General features: G+C 44.7%; 1 protein-coding gene across 7 annotated transcripts in view; it reads right to left on the bottom strand.

Annotated features, from left to right (window-relative positions):
- The window catches only part of IQSEC2 (IQ motif and Sec7 domain ArfGEF 2), a 1791459-nt gene that overhangs the window by 266994 nt on the left and 1506550 nt on the right, over positions 1-17915 (bottom strand). For 6 of the 7 annotated variants that reach the window (XM_069645245.1, XM_069645249.1, XM_069645243.1 and 3 more), the window contains one exon: positions 5274-5309. The exons of the other annotated variant lie outside the window; for it this stretch is intronic. In XM_069645245.1, the coding sequence (XP_069501346.1) occupies positions 5274-5309 (36 nt within the window). The remainder of the gene's footprint in view (positions 1-5273; positions 5310-17915) is intronic. 7 annotated transcript variants of the gene reach the window in all.

The following is a 17915-nucleotide window of genomic DNA, read 5'->3' as shown; positions in this document are numbered from 1 at the left end:
CCATGTTCCTGGTTTGGCTTGCCTTTCTCCTACTGATGTTATTCCCTTAGTCTCCTCTGTACTACCTTTAGTACCTCTACCAGCTCAAGATATGTCTCTATCCCTGATGCTACTTCCTCTGTATCACTGCCATTCTCTGGTGTTGGCCCCCCCTTCTCCTGGGGTCTCCTCCTGCACTCCTGCTTCTATCACCACCTCATGTCTTACAATCCCCTCTCTTGATGCGTCTTCTGCTCTTAATCCTTAAATCTTCCTTTTCTTTTCCTCCCCTGTTTTACCTCCTTCTTCTGCTACTCATTCTCAACATCTAATGCCACCACCTTCCTCCTCCTTTACTCTCTTAGCTCTTACCCCCTCCTCCTGCCACCTATATGCCACTCCTCTGTCTCTCCAGTCTTAGCTTAATCCACTGCTATCCATTCTTTAGCCTTACCCAAACACAAGCCTTCTACTGCTTGGCTGGAGCTGGGTGCTTTTATAGTGGGTTCCCTACTCCCTCTGGGTGGGTTTTTCTAGTGAGGGTCTGCACCTGTTGTTGGTAATGTTCAGAGGGCTATGATGTGTTGCCCTCTCTGTGCATACCTGAGGCTTCTTTGAGCTAAAGTGTTTGGCCTAAGACTTTAAGTGGCCTGTTTGCCATCTTGGACTTTAATCATTATTCCCTTTTTTATCCTTCAGGTTGCTGCCTGGTCTGTGCTGATCTCTTTGGTGCAAGTGTTTAAAATCGAAGCTGGAAATACAGTCGCTAAGCTCTTCCTAAAAGGGCAGGCTTCCTTTTGCAATTTTATAAGTTTCGTTCTGCTCAGAAGCTCCCTCAGTTGGGGACAGAGACTACTACTGCTATCCTGCAGGGTTTCGCAGGGGTTTGTGTAGGGGCAGCACTGTCCGTCCACTTACTAGTGTGGTGGGTTGCTCTAGACGTTTCTGTACTGGCCTGAGGTACAACACTGTAACTGTCTCCTGCCATGTGACAGGGACCACGATGGGGTGTCCAAGGGTCCTCCTATTACCAACCCCGGGCCGAACAGCCATTGGCTCAGGATGTCACCTGCTCTCTGAGTTACCATCTTTTTGGCCCATATATGTATTATGGAGTGGCGGTCGATACCCTGTAGTTAAAATAAAACCTATTTGTATTGCCTTAATTCTAATATTATTAATAACTTTGGTCTTGCTGGATGGATTTGGATGAATTTTCCAACGGAATTGCTTGCCAAAGGCCCATCCGGAATGGAAAGTTGGAGGAAAATATATTAAAAGGTTCAAAAGTTATTACAAAATCAAAACAGCTGTTTTGGCCAACTCCTATTGATTTTCCCATAAAGAAAAAGGTGCCTCCATTGAATACATATAGTTCAAACATGGCTGGACGGATTTGCACCAAAAACAAAATATTAGCACAAAGCGCTGCATGTGTGCCTTTTGTTGGTTTGGGGTAAAACTGTGCAGTTGTTTTGCAATCATTTAACAGGAAAGGACGTGCCCCGGGTCCAAAAATAAAGTTGATATATCTTTCAAATTAAAGGATGCTATTTATTCACTTATTCCCTCGATGCAGGTGATTCCTGTGGTAATCCAGAGGGAAGCCAAAACAGCAAGTGCTCAGAATTATATCTGGAGGAGGGAAATGGGTAATTTCATACCATGGTAGTCGTGGGGAGGGGGAAAGAGGACCACATATGTACTGGGGTGGGCTGGGGAGCCTGTTGGTTCCAGGCAATTACTGTCTTGCATGCAGAATCCTGTAGTATTTCAGTGGGAATACTGCATGAATGTTGCAAGTCTTGCCCTGTAATAAAAATATGTCACACGCACCAGCAACTGAAAAGGGGTCTTAGGAGAGTGTGAGGGGGGATTTATAGAAGGGGAGGTCAAGAAAGAAGGAAGGGGTATATGGAGAGTATGAAGTAGGGATGAGGAAGACTTTTAAATTGTCAAGCATTTTCCCATCTTTTTTCTATGAGAGCCATTATTGCAGTAAGAATCATGGTCAGTTTGCATTATTTTTGACTCAATTTCGCTGTAAATTTCTGCAGGATGTACCAGAGAGTCTCTTTTCAAAATGTCTGCTAAATAAACCATGCAACCACCATTATTAGTACAGCATCCATGGCCAGTGATATTTGACAAATGAATCGTGAAGGGGATATGGGCTTCGGGTTATGGCCCAATGGCCATGGCCATGGTTTCCCAGCCTTTTGGTGCACCAGGGAACGTGAACATGCCCGAAGGCCCATGCACCTTTTGGGTAATGTTTGCAATGAATAGGCAGGTGGATATGGGCAATGGCTGAGCAAGGGGGATATGGGCCACAGCACAATTACTAGCCCACTGGCGTTGACCAGGGGGACATGGATAATGGCTGTAGGCCCAGTAGTCAAAGTGGGAGGGGCGGTTGGGAGCAATGCTCCTCTACTTTTTTTTTAAATTAAGTTTTATATGTTCCTATACTTTTATTTGAAAAATAAACCGTTCTGGAATGATTTCTTTTTAAAATAAAAGTGTAGGAAGAAGTTGAAACTTGCACGTCAGTGCACTGTACTGAACATTCCCTTAAACAGCAGGCACATTTGTTTAGGGGTTTGCATTGCATGTAGGAGGGGGTGGCTATGGGCCTGGGACAGGCCAGCAGTGAAACATAGTTCCACTACTTCTATGTGTACAATTCAACCACTGCATAGACCACAGACCACTGTCTTTTTGCCATATTGTTGCAATATGGACAGTGGACACAGCCAAAGTATGTGGCTACGAGCAATGGCCAAAGGCCATGATCCTTGGGATCTGGTTACGTCAGTAACTAGCGCTCGCGCACACTACCGGTTCCATTGACTATGGGGAACTAACCCGTGACTCAGGCTCAACAACGAGGCTATATCATTCTCGAATGTGCATACTACAATTGCCCCGGAAGGATCTCATTTTCTCTCCACAACACTAGATTCCGGCTCTTTACAGCTTCTCAGGCTTTTCCATGCGGCAACATTTTTGGATACCTGTACGATATTTTCTCTGGAATTATTCATCATCTCAACCTGCACTACTAGATCTGGGATACATACTCCCCCCTTTTTTTTCAGAGCGTTCGCTAACACTGTGAATGTTTGCAATAAATCTTGTTTTGACCATTTGAAAGTCTTCGAGTTACCTTCTTCACCATATTTACGTTTTGCCTTGAAAAGGACCCGGTGTTGGGTCGAACCACGTGTCGCCAGACCTGTTTAAAATTACTTTATCATAAATAATGTTTTTGTAAACCAATGTATTTGGGGCTTGGATGTTTTGTGTTTACAATACTTATTGTAAAATATTTCCAACTGTACTCAGGTGTGTAATATCTGTTTCCCTTACAAAACACGCTATAAGCAGCACACCCAGAATGAGGAATCACTCCCTCTTTCTTCTTGCAACTTGTCAGTAGGTTCGGGGTACCTACTAATTCCTCTGGGGTGCAGCAGCCTCCTTATTCTTTCCAATCTTATGTTCCCTTGAAGATTTTCATCTTTCTCCCGATTTTTGCCTAAGCGCTTCAGTCACCCGGCATACCTCGAATCTGTTTTCTGGTTACGTACTAGGCAAGAGAATGAGGGCCACGGCTGAAGGGCCTTAGTCTTTTATACTAACTGGGTTAAATGAACAGTGGTCATTGCCGTGAAGACATAGCATAACAAAACTCTTGAAATTCAGTGAAAAAACATTAGTTTATACAGTGTTATGATTATCCCTTTTATAGCATCAAAACCCAAGAAATTCAGCGGGTTTGGGAAACGACAACCATCAACCATCTTAACTCTGTATTACTGTATTAACTTATGTTTTTTCACTGAATGTATGTTCACATAGCCCAAAAAGTGGTCTTTTTTCACTGATATGCCATATGTTTTATGGCATATTCATATACCTTAAACGGAGGATGGAAGAAAATTCACAGGAACCAACAATATTTTTTAACCCTGAGCATTGGGCCTTCCCCGCCCCCCTCTCCGATGGCGGATCTCACACAGGAGAGAATCATTGAGGGATATGGGCCTCAGCGGGATTACCAGCCCACTGGCGTTGGACAGGGGGACATAGGTCATGGCCGTAGGCCCAGTAGTCGAAGTGGGTGGGAGCGGTTGGTAGTGCTGCTCCTCTACTTTTTTTAATTAAGTTTTTCTGTTCCTCTACTTTCATTTGAAAAATAAACCATTCCGGAATGATTTAAATAAAAAATAAAAGTGTAGGAAGATGTTGAAACTTGCACTTCATTGCACTGCACTGAATGTTCCATTAAACAGCAGGCAACTTTGTTTAGTGGTTTGCATTACACATATTGATATATCTTAAATGAAGGATGGAGGAGAATTCACAGGAACCAATATTTCTTTAACCCTGTGCATTGGGACCCCCAAAAGCAGATCTCACACAGGATAGCATCATTGAAAGGTGTTGCAGCATAGAGAAATACTGACAAGCTCTCACATTGGAGAGAGTTATTTGCCAGATCTCACATGGGAGAGTATCCGAGGCATGAGATAGAACCAATAGAGAAATCTCACAAGAGAGAATCATTAGACACTGGAAGGAAGTTTAAGAGAGAGCTTGCAAAGGCGGAAAGCTCAGAGTGGGCGGGCTACCCTAGGGCAGAGGCATTGGTGAGATCTCAAATTGGAAATAAGCAATAGATTGTCCAAGGGAGAGGAGCAATAAACATATTTCAAATGGAAGAGAAGCATATGAAAGATTTTGAATGGGAGCAAAGCATTAGACAGGGTAAATATAGAAAAGCAGCACAGTTGACAAAGTGACATCATGGAATGATCTTCAACTAACATTTGCTTGAGCCAGGAACCGACAGTCTCATGGGGGAAAGAAGCATCAGACAGGTCTTACGCAGGAGCAAAGGATGACAGAGGTCTAACACCTGAGGGAAACATCAGAGAGGGCTCATACAGTCAAGGAGCATTAGTATGGCTTCCTTTTGGAGAGACATATTAGAATGCCTCATGCATGAGAAAGAAATGACAGAAATCATAAATGGGATAGAAGCGTTGAAGATGTCTTATAAGGGAGAGAAGTATAGCAAGGTCTCACATTAGGGAGGTCTCATGTGAGAGAGGGCATGAGTGAACCCTGCATTGAGAGACAGTTTTTGAGAAGGCTCACACAGGAAGTGACTTTTGTAGAAGGGGAGCGGGACATCACATTGTAAAGAAAGCAATAGAGGGATCCAATGAACGAGAGACTGAACATTAGACCATAAATGTGAGACCTGTATGACTATTGTTCACTACCTTTGGTTGAGGGTGTCCAGGTAAGGCATTTTCTCCCTGAAAAAAGAAAAACAATGACTTCAAATTACAACTAAATATAAATATAAATATATATATATATATATGTATAAAAATAAGACAACAGTACTGGAGCAGATGCCCTAGCACTTTTAATCGATGTTCCCAAGTATGGTGAGACGACTATGCCAATTTGAACCGGATGCTCCCTTCTCACCCAGTAAGCCCCTGTCAGATCTGTACTGTTTTCTAGATCTGTCAGTTAAACTTTATTTTGGTCAGTACAGAGTTGTGACGATTGTGTGACTCAAGGAAAAGCAGGAAAATGGATCTGCTTCAAGTTACTGAATGAACTGGTCAAAACAAGTGCATTTATGGCAGTGAAATGCAGCCCCATTATGAAAATGAACTGATCTCAAAATAATCCATCAGACAAATGACTATCGTAGCATGTTTAGTTAAAAACTGTCAAAATATGTACACAAAGAAAGGTAATTGGTTAAGAAACCATAAAAAAACAGAAGTAATAAATAGGCAATAAATCAAGCTTTATAAACAGACAAACACTGGCTATTACAAGTTCCATTGTCTGAGGCAAAACACGCAGCAGGAAATACATCTTATTTTGCAACAAATATTGAAATGTAAGGAACAATATAAATAAAATGTAATAGATTGGGCATACTATAACCCTGACGGTCCGGAAACAACGGTGGCGATAAATCCGCCGCCACCGTTGTTTCCGGACTGGCTGATTCTGATTTCTGCAGGCGGGAGGTGTCACTCCCGCCAGGTCTGACCTGGCGTGAGTTACGCCACTCGCCTGCAGTCGGAAATGGAAACACCGGCTCCGTCATAGACGGAACTGGTGTTTCCATTGTCCCCATCCCCATGGAGTCCTATGCGACTCCATGGGAATGGGGATTTATGGAATTCCGCCTCTGGAATTACCGGGTCACCTGGGTTGTAATGCCCCGGTGATTCCGGCAATCACGGAGGTGGAATGGTATTTCGGGTCCGACAGCAGCCTGCTGGTTTTTCCGGCACAGCTACCGCCAGACTCGTAATGAGGCCCAATGTTTAAAATACGATTTAAAATAACAAATCAAAAATATTTTTACTGGCGAAAAAGGGCCTTTGGAATGTATTAAATCACTAAGTGGGAATAATCTGTTAGTAGTTCAAGGATTTTTATTTTAAAGATAATGAAATATGGACAAACCTCTGGTACTTCTCGCCTTATGGCCCTCAAAACTAAAACAATTGTTTGTATCCTCTTTGTTCCACCTAAATATAGGGGAACCTCCCATGCCCCAAATCAAACCCCCTTTACCAAGTACTATAACGGTCTAACAAATGAAATGTTTTTCCAAACTTCACTTTTTAGCCAGCTCTTTTGAAACTAAAACTTTTCTTGTTATACAATCCAGCCAGTCGGAGAAAATCTAATTTTCTTCTGACCAGATGAATGAATATTAGCCCAAGAATATATGCATTATTCCAGAAACAATAGTTTTGCAGATCAGATTGAGATCTCTACTAGATTCCAGTGGTTTGCACATTCCACCATGTATATGCATAATACTGATAAGTAACACTTCTGTTTCCTTTTGCATGAATATCATAGGAAGATACATTTTAAAGAATCATCTGACTCATCAAGGATTCCTGCCTCAACGGAATATCCACACAGTAATGGCTAGTGAATGAATGAACAGATCATCAACATACTGCTTTACAAATGACCAAAAGAAACATGTTAAATGTGCATATAAAGGCACATTTGTTGACACAGCATACTTGGATGCATTCGATAACCTGTCTAGGAATGCCATTTTTAGTAATGGCTTCCCAGTTTGTGGCAGTCCATAAGCCCTACAAAAATGGAATGGTCTTTCAAAGGGATTTTGTCAAAATATAATAGATAACTGATTATTTGACATTAAGTGCATGGAGTGAATGCTCAGCTACACACTCTGCATGTTTCGAAACAGCAGGTAATTCACGTCTTTGATTAATATAAGATGGCCACCGGTAAGAAATGTGGGGTTCTTCTGAACTACATCTTAAATGTATCAATGTGGTAGTGAAATAAGATGGTATTCCTTTGATAATTGGAAGTTAAAACAAAGATATATTATTCAACACAGAAGGTAAAGAGAGCTTGCTAGCCCCCGTTCAGCTGGTTTGGGAAAGTTAGTTTATGTGTAGTTGAGTATTTGGTCAACCTGCCGGCTAATTTGTTTTGATGCCAGAAATCATGAACAAGACTTCAATGAATACTAAAATGAGTCAGCTATGGTTTATGGAACTTATAGCGTAGAAAAGGAGAGGTAGGGATTATTTCCTTTGTTCATATGTTATTTTTTATTTTATGGTGAACCTAAAACATAGGAAATCTATGCCAATGTTGGTGGCATGGTTTTGGATTGCCAGTATGCGTTTCACCTGATGACTTTTTTAGGGAAATTTGCTAATACAATTATTATGTGTGATAGTGTAGCGTTAAGGACATCTGTTCATGTGGGGCTAAATGTTGTAGAAACGTAACAGATTATAATACAGAAAAGTACATTGATGAAGAGGAAAGGAAGTATTAAGAAAAACAGAAAAATAAGTCAGCAACAATTGGTGCTTTAGCTAATTTATAACATCAGTTCCATACAAGTATAGTAGTTTGACATGTATCCTGATTCTGACTACTCTATAGTTAACGCTATCTATAGCATTCATGTGTAGTTGTTGTACTTCATAACAGCTACATAGTTCTAGTGGACATAAAATCATGTATAACAATATGCCCTAAGTAGTTAGCTATCCTACGCCAATCAGACCGAATGCCAACCCCAGGTAAGTCAAGGTTATTGGGTAAAATTGCTGTGACTTTAGGTGCTGGTGTTGGAGGTCCATGGCTCACAGGTGCAAAGTGTTTTTCAGATGACAGCTTTGCCAACTGGATTTGGTGATTCCATGGTTCCGGTCTACCTCAGCGACCTAACAGTTCTGAAAAGCTCTAGGCAGGACCTACACTGAAGAAGATGTAGAGATTCTGTTTTCACTCCTATGATGCTGGACGAGCCATAGAGGGCACAGACATAATGATCAGTTTAAGTGCCCCCCGCACAGAGTTTGTAGGTGCAGCGACTTAGAACCTCAGGACCCAGGCTCCAGCAGGACTCCTCTTGTTGCTAGAAATCAGCAGCAGCAAAGCAGACATGTCCAGGGCAAACCGGGAGGATGTATTGAAGATTTCACAGCACCAAATGAATTCCAGACAACAAGATGTAGTTAGTGTGCCAGTTACAGGCCCACAACCCTTCAGAGCTGCAGGAGGAAGACCTTGACGGTGCAGGACTCAGAACTGGTTAGTCCCAGCAGTACAAGGGAGGTAGGTGCCTTGGAAGGTCTACAAAGCCAATGGAAGAGCAAATGTTTGCCTACAATAGTTTGAGTAGGCAATGGTGTTTGGCGCAGCAGTCTTCCAGCATTCCTCTATTGCCTCTTGTGTTTCAGATTCTTGGTTCCAGAGGTTGATGACTGAAGAATGGCTCAAGATCCTTTCTTCATATTCACCTCACCTAAAATGGGACACGTAACATTCAAACTGTGAGCTGCTGTCCAATCGCATCCATCTCAGATACATTCATTACCTCACACATGGTCCAGGGTGTGTATTGCGGCTGTCAACATCTCCTTACCCTGCCTGAACCAGTTTGAAGCACACAGTGCTTAACCTGTGAAGCTGATGCCCAAATATAGCACATCTTACCTCTGCCCAGATGGAAGACTGCCAAAAGTGCAGTGACGCATAAAGGTAGGGCTTAAATAACAATTCCAGCCTTTTTGAGTACTATAATTTACCTCTCTTTCTGTGGCAGATGAGTTATCCACAATACTTACCCACAGAACTCTTTATGGTCTGTGTTTGAGACTTTCTGCAGGCGGTCTTTAACCGTATTTCCCCATGGACGTCCACTAGGGCTTCTCCTCCAGTGCTGCAACGTCTCCTGGGGATGCTGGTTCTTGACCTGGCTTTGTATCTTCACTGGTCTCCCCTGGCGCTTTCTGCTGTCGGATCAGCATATGTGGTTTTTTTCATGCAAGTAATTTGCCCATTGACTTTGTCCCGTTGACCTCTATGGGGAATATTTTACTCACACTAAACTCTGCTAATGTGACTTGGGGTTACTTGACTGTCACTGGACATTATTCCTGCATCCAGTTTGGGTCCAGGGAGTTTTAGGCCCAAGACTAGAATTTTAGTTTGCGCCTGCAATGTTATATGCATTTTTAAAGTCTTGTCTTCCACTAATGTGCATTCCTGATTTCAATGTAACTATTATTAGTGGCACTGTAGCAATGTTTTCCTAAAGAGTGCCATCACACTAAATATATCATGTCTTTTGGTGGCCTCTGGCTGTAATTAAGAAATGTCCCCCACCCCCTGAAAGCCCTGCATGGACTGTCAGATGCACATTTGTATTTTTGAAATGCCATATTATACGGGTCTAGAAATACTGTGACTTGGTGGTGCTGGCAATTGGCATCTGTTTTGACAAATATTACAGTGTATTGTACTCTCTGTTTCCTTTCTCTTCAAAACCCTTGTCTTTATATATTTAATATGCCAATCACTAGATAGTGGATCTCCAATATAGTATAGGGGTATGTTGTGTCTTCTATGGAAATGTAGTGTTTTTTATATTTTTACTGTGTATCATGTCTTATTAAAGTAACTATTAAACTAAAGGTGCATATTTTTCAGTATACCTGTGTGATGTATTTTCTATGGATAATTGCATATACTAACTGTACCTTAGTATCAGCCTACTACACCTCCCTTGAGTTAAGCCTGACAGTCTACCTTGCTGGCTATTTTAAGAGAGGTTTGGCTTCCCTTTTAACTTGGGCGCACTTGCCCCATCATAGGGTAGTGGTTGTACAGCCCCCAACAGAGCATTGTAAATAAAAAGCCTTGGCAAAGAGCAAGGAGAGACCTTGGGGGAGGTTGGAGAGAGGAAGGAGGTTGGAGAGGAGAAAGAACATCAGGAAGTGGAATGAGGAGAGTATAAGGAGGAGAACAGCGGGAGGTTGGTTGGAAACATTAGGAGGAGGGTAGTTGGAAACAGCAGGAAGATGCTGAAAGAGAACACCAGGAGGGACTAGCCAGAACAGGAAGGAAAGAGTGATGTGAGAAACCTGAAGGTGTCTCACCTGCTAGTCACCGGGGATCTGTCAACCAGGTGGCCAGGACACGGCCATCGCTTTTGGATCCAGTTCCTGGAGGTGGAACAGTGCGGGAGGATCACATGATGAGGGGTCTTCGGGGAGTGGCAGTGTGACACTGGACGGCGAGACGCGGTATCCCCTTCCCTGTAACACATTTTCCCCAAAGAGGACACCGGACACGAGACACATTATCCCTTCCCTGTAACACATTTTCCCCAAAGAGGGTACTTAGGAACTCGACCCCCCGCCCCCTTTTCCGACATGAACACGGACTAACACCCGAGCCGTTTAGCTGACATGTCCTAATACAATGGTCAGGCAGGGTCAGGCAATTACTGATCATTACACACACACACCTGACTTCCATCACACTTCCCCACACAGATAAAAGGCGGAGCACAAAAGCACACTCTGAGCAAGGCAAAACACACGAGGAAACAGCAGTTCCAAGATGGGAGTTTAATACAAGAAGACGGAGGAGGGTTGCAAGGAGGGAAGTGCCCTTGACCTTTCAGAGGAAGACTGTTACTTTCGTAAGCCTTCGAGAATAAGAAATGTAAGACCCGGAATCAAAGCTGAAGAGACCTGCATTGTGTGTCGGAGGTACTCGGGGCTCTCCTGCGTCGATAGACAAGGCAGGGAGATTGTTTGCCACCGTGTTACTGTCCTTGGCTCCTAAAACAAAGCAGCACCAGTAAAGTCAGCACAGCCGGTGAGTTGGGGAGACTGATAGCACACCGGTTGTTAGGAAGAATTCTCTGTTTAGGCTGAATTTCCTAACCTAGTGAGTCCCCCAGCAGCTTTGCTGGATTTTGTGGGGTTTATTTTTTTCTCCTGCCAAGAGTGAGACTCTTTTATCCTCACTCTTGGACATGACTTGAGAGTGTTTCTGTGACTTGCTATGTGCTTATGGGCTAGGGGGTAATTTTCCCCATAGGCCATCATTGGTTTTTGAATGTGTGTTACACAGCACCCTCAGTGCAGTAGCACAGGGGTGTCCTAGAGACCCCCAAACATAGACTCCACACCCTGGGACTGACTACTGTCTCCCTGGGACTGTAAAGTTACCATTGACTTTACTAGTCTTAACTTAGGAACTTAACCAGTACAAACCATCTTACTGTGGAAGTACTGGTAGGGGCAATTAGATTGCCCCTGGGTCTGTTGTCGAGGGGGTACTGTCCCGTCCCCCCTCGCCGAGTTCTGGCTGGTGGCAGTGGATACCACAGGAATATTCCACCGGAATATTTCCCAATGGGATTTCCCATTGGTTTTTGATGCACCACTTTTTGGTGCAATGTTAAAGATACCGCCGGTTTATTTATTTAATATAAATTCACCGGTTGGGATTTTTTGCCGGAACTCGCCGCCAAAATGGCGTCTAGGTTCACTTCAGTAACCCTGAACCCGAGTCGAGCCTTTGTTCCACTTTTGGCGGGCTTCTGCACAGAAGCCCTCCAAAGTGGTGCCATTCTGTCTGGGTACCACAGGGGGTGTGGGAGGGGGTTTAGGCACCCTGGCCCGAGTTGCCTTGCCAACTCAGGTCGCACTCTAGTGTGATTGGCCCAAGTGGTGAGCCACCCCGCTCACCACTTAGCATGTTTGAGTGACAGCTAGGCTGTATGAATGGGGGTTTGCTGCATAAAATCAGGGTTTTTGGGACTGGTTTTTGAGAAGTCGCCACAGGACCTAAGAAGCCGAAGAGGGAGAAGCCGAGCCGACCTGCCAAGACGACACCACCGGTGAAGTCCTGCAGAATCGGCTCACCACTTTTCCCGACGACAGAGGAGATCTCCCGCCTGAGTCTTCTTCCCTTAACTGGTGGGGACAACCAGTTGCTGCCTTCTTTTCGCCGTCCCGAAGCATCTCGTGGCCGCCTTGCCTGTGCCAAGCACCCCGGCAACCGGGATACCACTTTTTACCTCAACCGCGAAAGAGGGGTAAAAATCCTTTGTGACCGGAGAACTCCACGGCTGGCCTCATCCCTGGTAGTGCAACGACCTGCAGCCTTCCTCCCCGTCAAGACCACCTCTTCCTCGGGACGACGACGCGACTTGCACCCACTACCAGGAACGACTACCACCGCTGGAGGAATCTTTCCACTTTTAAAGGTACTGTGTTCTGCCCGGCCTCCCTTGCCACCGATTGTACGGGGTAGATTTAGCCCTCGGCTCTCGAACCTGGGTAGGTCTGGGACACCCTAACTAAACTTTTCAGAACCATAGTAAAACCGTTTTCTACTCACCTGCAAAGACTTGTGACATTGTGTGATCTTGGGCACATTTTCGCCTGGCTCCCTCTAACGCGGGCGCCGAACTAATTCCCCTTGTTCCACCATTTACTGTCTTTGCTAACCTTATGTGAAAAGTGTTTTACCTAACTGCTCTCTTTATTTCTGCCTTTTCCCTCCCTTTTGGTAATACTTGTTGGAGTACCATCTAACGTTAAGCGCTCACCTCTGGTTGGAAATAAGTGGTGTTAACTTAGAATTGTCCAACAAACGATTAGGGATGTACATATGAGTAATAGTAACTGTGTTTGACTTTCTTATCTTTTCTAATGTGCTAGTGTAATTTATGAGTGTACCTTTAATAAATAAGTTTATACTTTTACACCTAGCTCTGGTCAGTGTTTGCTTGTGCTATTGTACCTCTGTACCTATTATGTATCCTCTGTATACTGCCTAAATCTTCTTGAGGGAAGTCTGACTGCTCAGCCACATCTACCACAGTGAATCTGTGCGGTGCAGACTGCTACCAAGTGGGTTTACTGCCAACACCTGTAGTCTTAAATCTTTTGCAGTGGTCCCAGAGGGAACTGCACAGGTTTCTGCCTAACACTGGTGTACAGCGGTGGGATCTATATTGAGTATACACTTTAGAGTACTTTTGAGATACCTTAGTGCAACTAACCACAAAGCTTAAGCACAAGAAAGAAAAAGTCATTTTTAACCTGTCTACTATGGAAAGTTATAGTCAAGAGTCCCTTGCTACAAAAACTGCTGATTGTCTAAGACTTCTCTGTAAGCATAAGAATCTCATGACTAAAGGAAAGAAAATAGAGCTAATAGAAAGGTTGTTAGAAAACCAAAGTCTGGAGGATGGTCCAGAGGAACCTATCACTCCAGCAAATGTAGAAAGCAGCAATGATCTTGATATGGAACAAAGTATTGATGATCTTGGGTCAGAACCAGAAGAGGAGGATGAAACTGTTGTAGATAGTCCCTCTAGGCCTCTGTCTGCTCTACCAGCTGTACCTACTGGACCTTTGCCAGGTCCCACATTTAGCCCTCAATACTTTGAACTGGAGAAAATGAAACTTGAATTAGAGTACAAGAAACTTAATGCTCAAACTGACAAAGAACTAAGGCTAAGGGAAATGGAGCTCAAGTATGAGCTAGAAATGAAGAAATTGTCTGTTGAGAATGCTTCTCTCTCTGGCTCCTCTAGAAGTTCCAGTCCTAAAAGACCCCGGATGCCTAAGGAATTGATTGGTATGTATGAGCCTACGTTGGATGTGTTGGATTGGTTGTCTATGTTGGAGTATAATCATGGGCTCCAGAACATCACAGGTAATGAGTTACTCACCTGGTTGTTCTCTAGGCTTCCCCCTGTTGCAACTGATGTGGTAATGGAGTTGGGGGAGGAGGATAGGAAAGAGTATGAATGTGTGAAACTAGCTTTGATAGCTAGGTTTGGGAAGACCCCTTCACAGTATCTTAAGAGGTTTAGGAGCCTCAAAAAGCATGATGGTACCTCTTGGGCTACCTGGGTGTGTGAAGGGTTGAAAAACTTAGAGGGATGGATTAAGGGTTACAGGGTGAACACTTATGAAGGAATGAGAAATCTTGTAATGATGGAGTCAATTTATGATGCCTGCTCTCCTGAGCTCAGACAGCACTTGGCTTATTCACAGGAATTAGATCCTAGGAAGCTAGCTAAGGCTGCTGACTTGTGGGTTGCCAACAGGGCTACTCACAAGGATTCTGGGGTAACTCAGAAGAAGGATGCGGGAAGACAGCCTAAGAAAGACTCCAAAGAGAATTCTAATAACCCTAATTCCAAAGAGGGCCCCAAACAAAACCATAAGGGTAAGCCACCTGGGAAACCACAGCAGAGTAGTATACCTTCTGGTGCTAAACCAGAAGGAGGTCAGAACAAGCCTCCATTCCAAAGGACCTTTGGGGCCTGTTATGTTTGTAAGGCTACTGACCATGTGAAAGGAGATCCCAGATGTAAGGGTAAACCTTCCGGGGTCCAACTTGTCTCCTTAGCCTTCGCTCCAGAGGAGGAAGTCACTATGGCAAGTGGAAACTTTCTACTATTGGCTGACGAACCCACTGGAGTCTCAGCCAGTGTTTCTTTAGTCTCTCTGGGGTTGTGGGAACAGCAGAATTTAGATGTATATAATTCTATCCCAGATAATACTAAAGAGTATTATAAAGACAGTGTCCACGTAAATGGTCAGGAGACTCCTGCCATCAGGGACACTGGGGCCAGCATAACTGTGGTGGATGAATCATTTTTCAAGGTAGAGGATGTTGCTAAGGCACCCAAATGCCTCACCAAGTTAGCTGGAGGGCCTGTGCAGATGTGTCCCCAGTTACCAGTTCTCATCCAGTGTAATGATATGGCTGTGAAGATACCTGTCAGTATACAATGTGAAGTGCCAGGAAGAGTTCTGCTGGGAAATGACCTGAAAGCTCTTGGAGTTGTATCACATACCCCCAGACCCCCTAGTAAAAGGTTACGGGAGCTCACCAAGTCTGCAAGAGAGAAAACCCTGCGAGGTTTATCTCAGGAGATGATGACAGAAATCACTCCTCTCCCACTGGAGCAACTTACTGCAGTAACTACCAGATCAGGAGCAAAGGGGCAACCCAAGACTCCTAGAAAAAAACCTACAGCAAGCACTCCAGTGCTTCCAACAAGGACTTCCCCGAGGTTGTCCAAAGTTACACCTGTACCTCCACCTCCAGCTGAGGCTGAGAGGGAGGTACAACCCTGTTTGGTTGAACTAGACTCTGAAGAAGAGCTAGAAGGAGGTCCAGAACTTATTGGAGACCTGGACCCGGCTGACCATCCTGAGCTGCAGTCTTTACTGGCAGAAGGTGGACCCAGCAGGACAGCTTTCCGTAAGGGACAAAGAGAATGTCCATCTCTGGAGGGTCTCCGCCAGCAGGCAGCTTCTCAGGCTGATGGGCAAGAGCCTGGGAAGTATAGGTTACACTGGGAAGATGGCCTCTTCTACAGTGAACCGACCGAATCTGAACCTGGAGCATACCAATGCCTGGTAGTGCCCCAAGAGAACAGACAACAGTTCTTGCAACTAGCCCACGAGATTCCTTTGGCTGGTCACTTGAGTTTCAAGAAGACCAAGGAAAGGCTCTCTCTCTACTTCTATTGGCCAAAAATGGGGGCTGAAGTAGATAGGTATTGCAGGAGCTGCCATACCTGCCAGACATCTGGTAAGGTTGGTTCCAAGAATGTGGCACATTTCGTTCCTCTCCCAGTTGTGGGAGTCCCATTTGAGAGGGTAGGGATTGACATTGTTGGTCCCCTTGATCCCCCAACCTCCTCAGGCAACAGGTTTATCCTTGTTGTAGTAGACCATGCTACTAGGTACCCTGAGGCAATTCCTATGAGGACTGTTACGGCTCAGGCTGTGGCTAAGGCCCTCCTTGGTATCTTTACCAGGGTTGGGTTTCCTAAGGAGGTGATCTCTGACAGGGGGACAAATTTTATGTCCAACTACATGAAAGCCATGTGGAAAACCTGCGGAGTTACCTACAAGTTCTCAACCGCCTACCACCCTCAGACAAACGGGTTGGTAGAAAGATTTAACAGAACCATGAAGAGCATGATAGGTGCCTTAGAAGAACCCCTTAAGAAGAAGTGGGACCTTCTACTGCCATGCCTCCTATTTGCTTATAGGGAAGTAGGTTATTCTCCCTTTGAACTTCTCTATGGCCATCCCGTCAGAGGCCCCTTGGCCCTGATTAAGGAGGGGTTGGAGAGTGCTCCTTCCCCCAAGCCAGTCAGAGTGACTGACTATGTGATAGGTCTCTGAAGGAGAATGTCACACATGATGGCAGAAGCAAGTGATAACTTGAAAGCTGGCCAAGCTCTGATCAAACATTGGCATGATCAGAAGGCTAACATGGTTGAGTTTACTCAAGACCAGCTAGTTCTAGTTATGCTTCCAACAAGGCAGAGGGCCTTGCAAGACAAATGGATGGGACCCTTCAAGGTTGTGGGAAAACTTGGAGAGGTCAACTATCTGGTGGATCTGGACAAACCCAGGGAAGCTCCCAGAGTCTTCCACGCCAACCGCCTCAAAGCCTATGTCTCTAGACCAGAAGTAGGAGCATTGCTTATAGCTTCATCGGAAGAGGAGGAGGAGAGTGACGCTCTACCTGACCTCCTGAGAGGCTTACCTTTGGACGAAAAGGTTGAAGGAGTTAATCTCTCTTCAGATCTGACCCCTGAGCAACAGGAGGAGTGCAAAGCGATGTTAAATCAGTTTGCCCCCTGTTCTCACTTTCACCAGGCTTGACCCCTTGGGGACAGCATGAGATACTCACTGGTGACTGTCTGCCAGTCAAAAGCAGAGGATATAGAATGTCAGAACATGTCAGGATCCACATCAAAGGTGCGGTCAAGAAGATGCATGATCTCGGGGTAATAGAGCCCTCTACTAGTCCATGGTCTAGCCCAGTGGTGTTAGTACCAAAGGCAGGATCCAAAGAGTTGAGATTCTGTGTGGACTATAGAGCTCTTAATGCAGTCACCAAGACTGATGCCCACCCTTTGCCAAGGACAGATGAGTTGGTGGATAAACTTGGTGCAGCCAAGTACCTCAGCACACTGGACCTTACGCCAGGCTATTGGCAAATAGCCCTGACAGACCATGCCAAGGAGAAAACTGCATTTTCTACCCCAGTTGGCCTATACCAATTCAAGGTTATGCCTTTTGGACTGACAAATGCACCTGCAACATTCCAAAGGATGGTAAACCAAGTTCTGGCTGGGATGGAGGACTTCTGCATGGCATACTTGGATGACATTGCAGTCTTCAGCCACTCCTGGGAAGAACATGTGACCCACTTAGGACATGTTTTGCAGGCTCTTGAGCAGGCCAATCTGACCATAAAGGCAAGCAAGTGCCAAATTGGTCAGAGTAAAGTGGTCTACCTTGGACATGAGGTAGGAGGTGGAGAAATAAGGCCTTTGCTCAGCAAGATTGAAGCTGTGCAAAATTGGACAACACCTACTACTCAGACCCAGGTGAGAGCCTTCTTAGGCCTAACTGGGTACTACAGGAATTTCATTGAGAACTATGGGACCATAGCTTCTCCTCTGAATGTGATCTCCTCTCCAAAATTCCCTAAGAAGGTCAAATGGACTGAGGAAATTC

This window comes from Ambystoma mexicanum, chromosome 2p (assembly GCF_040938575.1).
Source record: "Ambystoma mexicanum isolate Mex_15411 chromosome 2p, UKY_AmexF1_1, whole genome shotgun sequence".
Taxonomy (NCBI): Eukaryota; Metazoa; Chordata; class Amphibia; order Caudata; family Ambystomatidae; genus Ambystoma; species Ambystoma mexicanum.
Note: the sequence above shows the minus strand (reverse complement) of the source record. Positions and strands in the feature narration are given on the sequence as shown.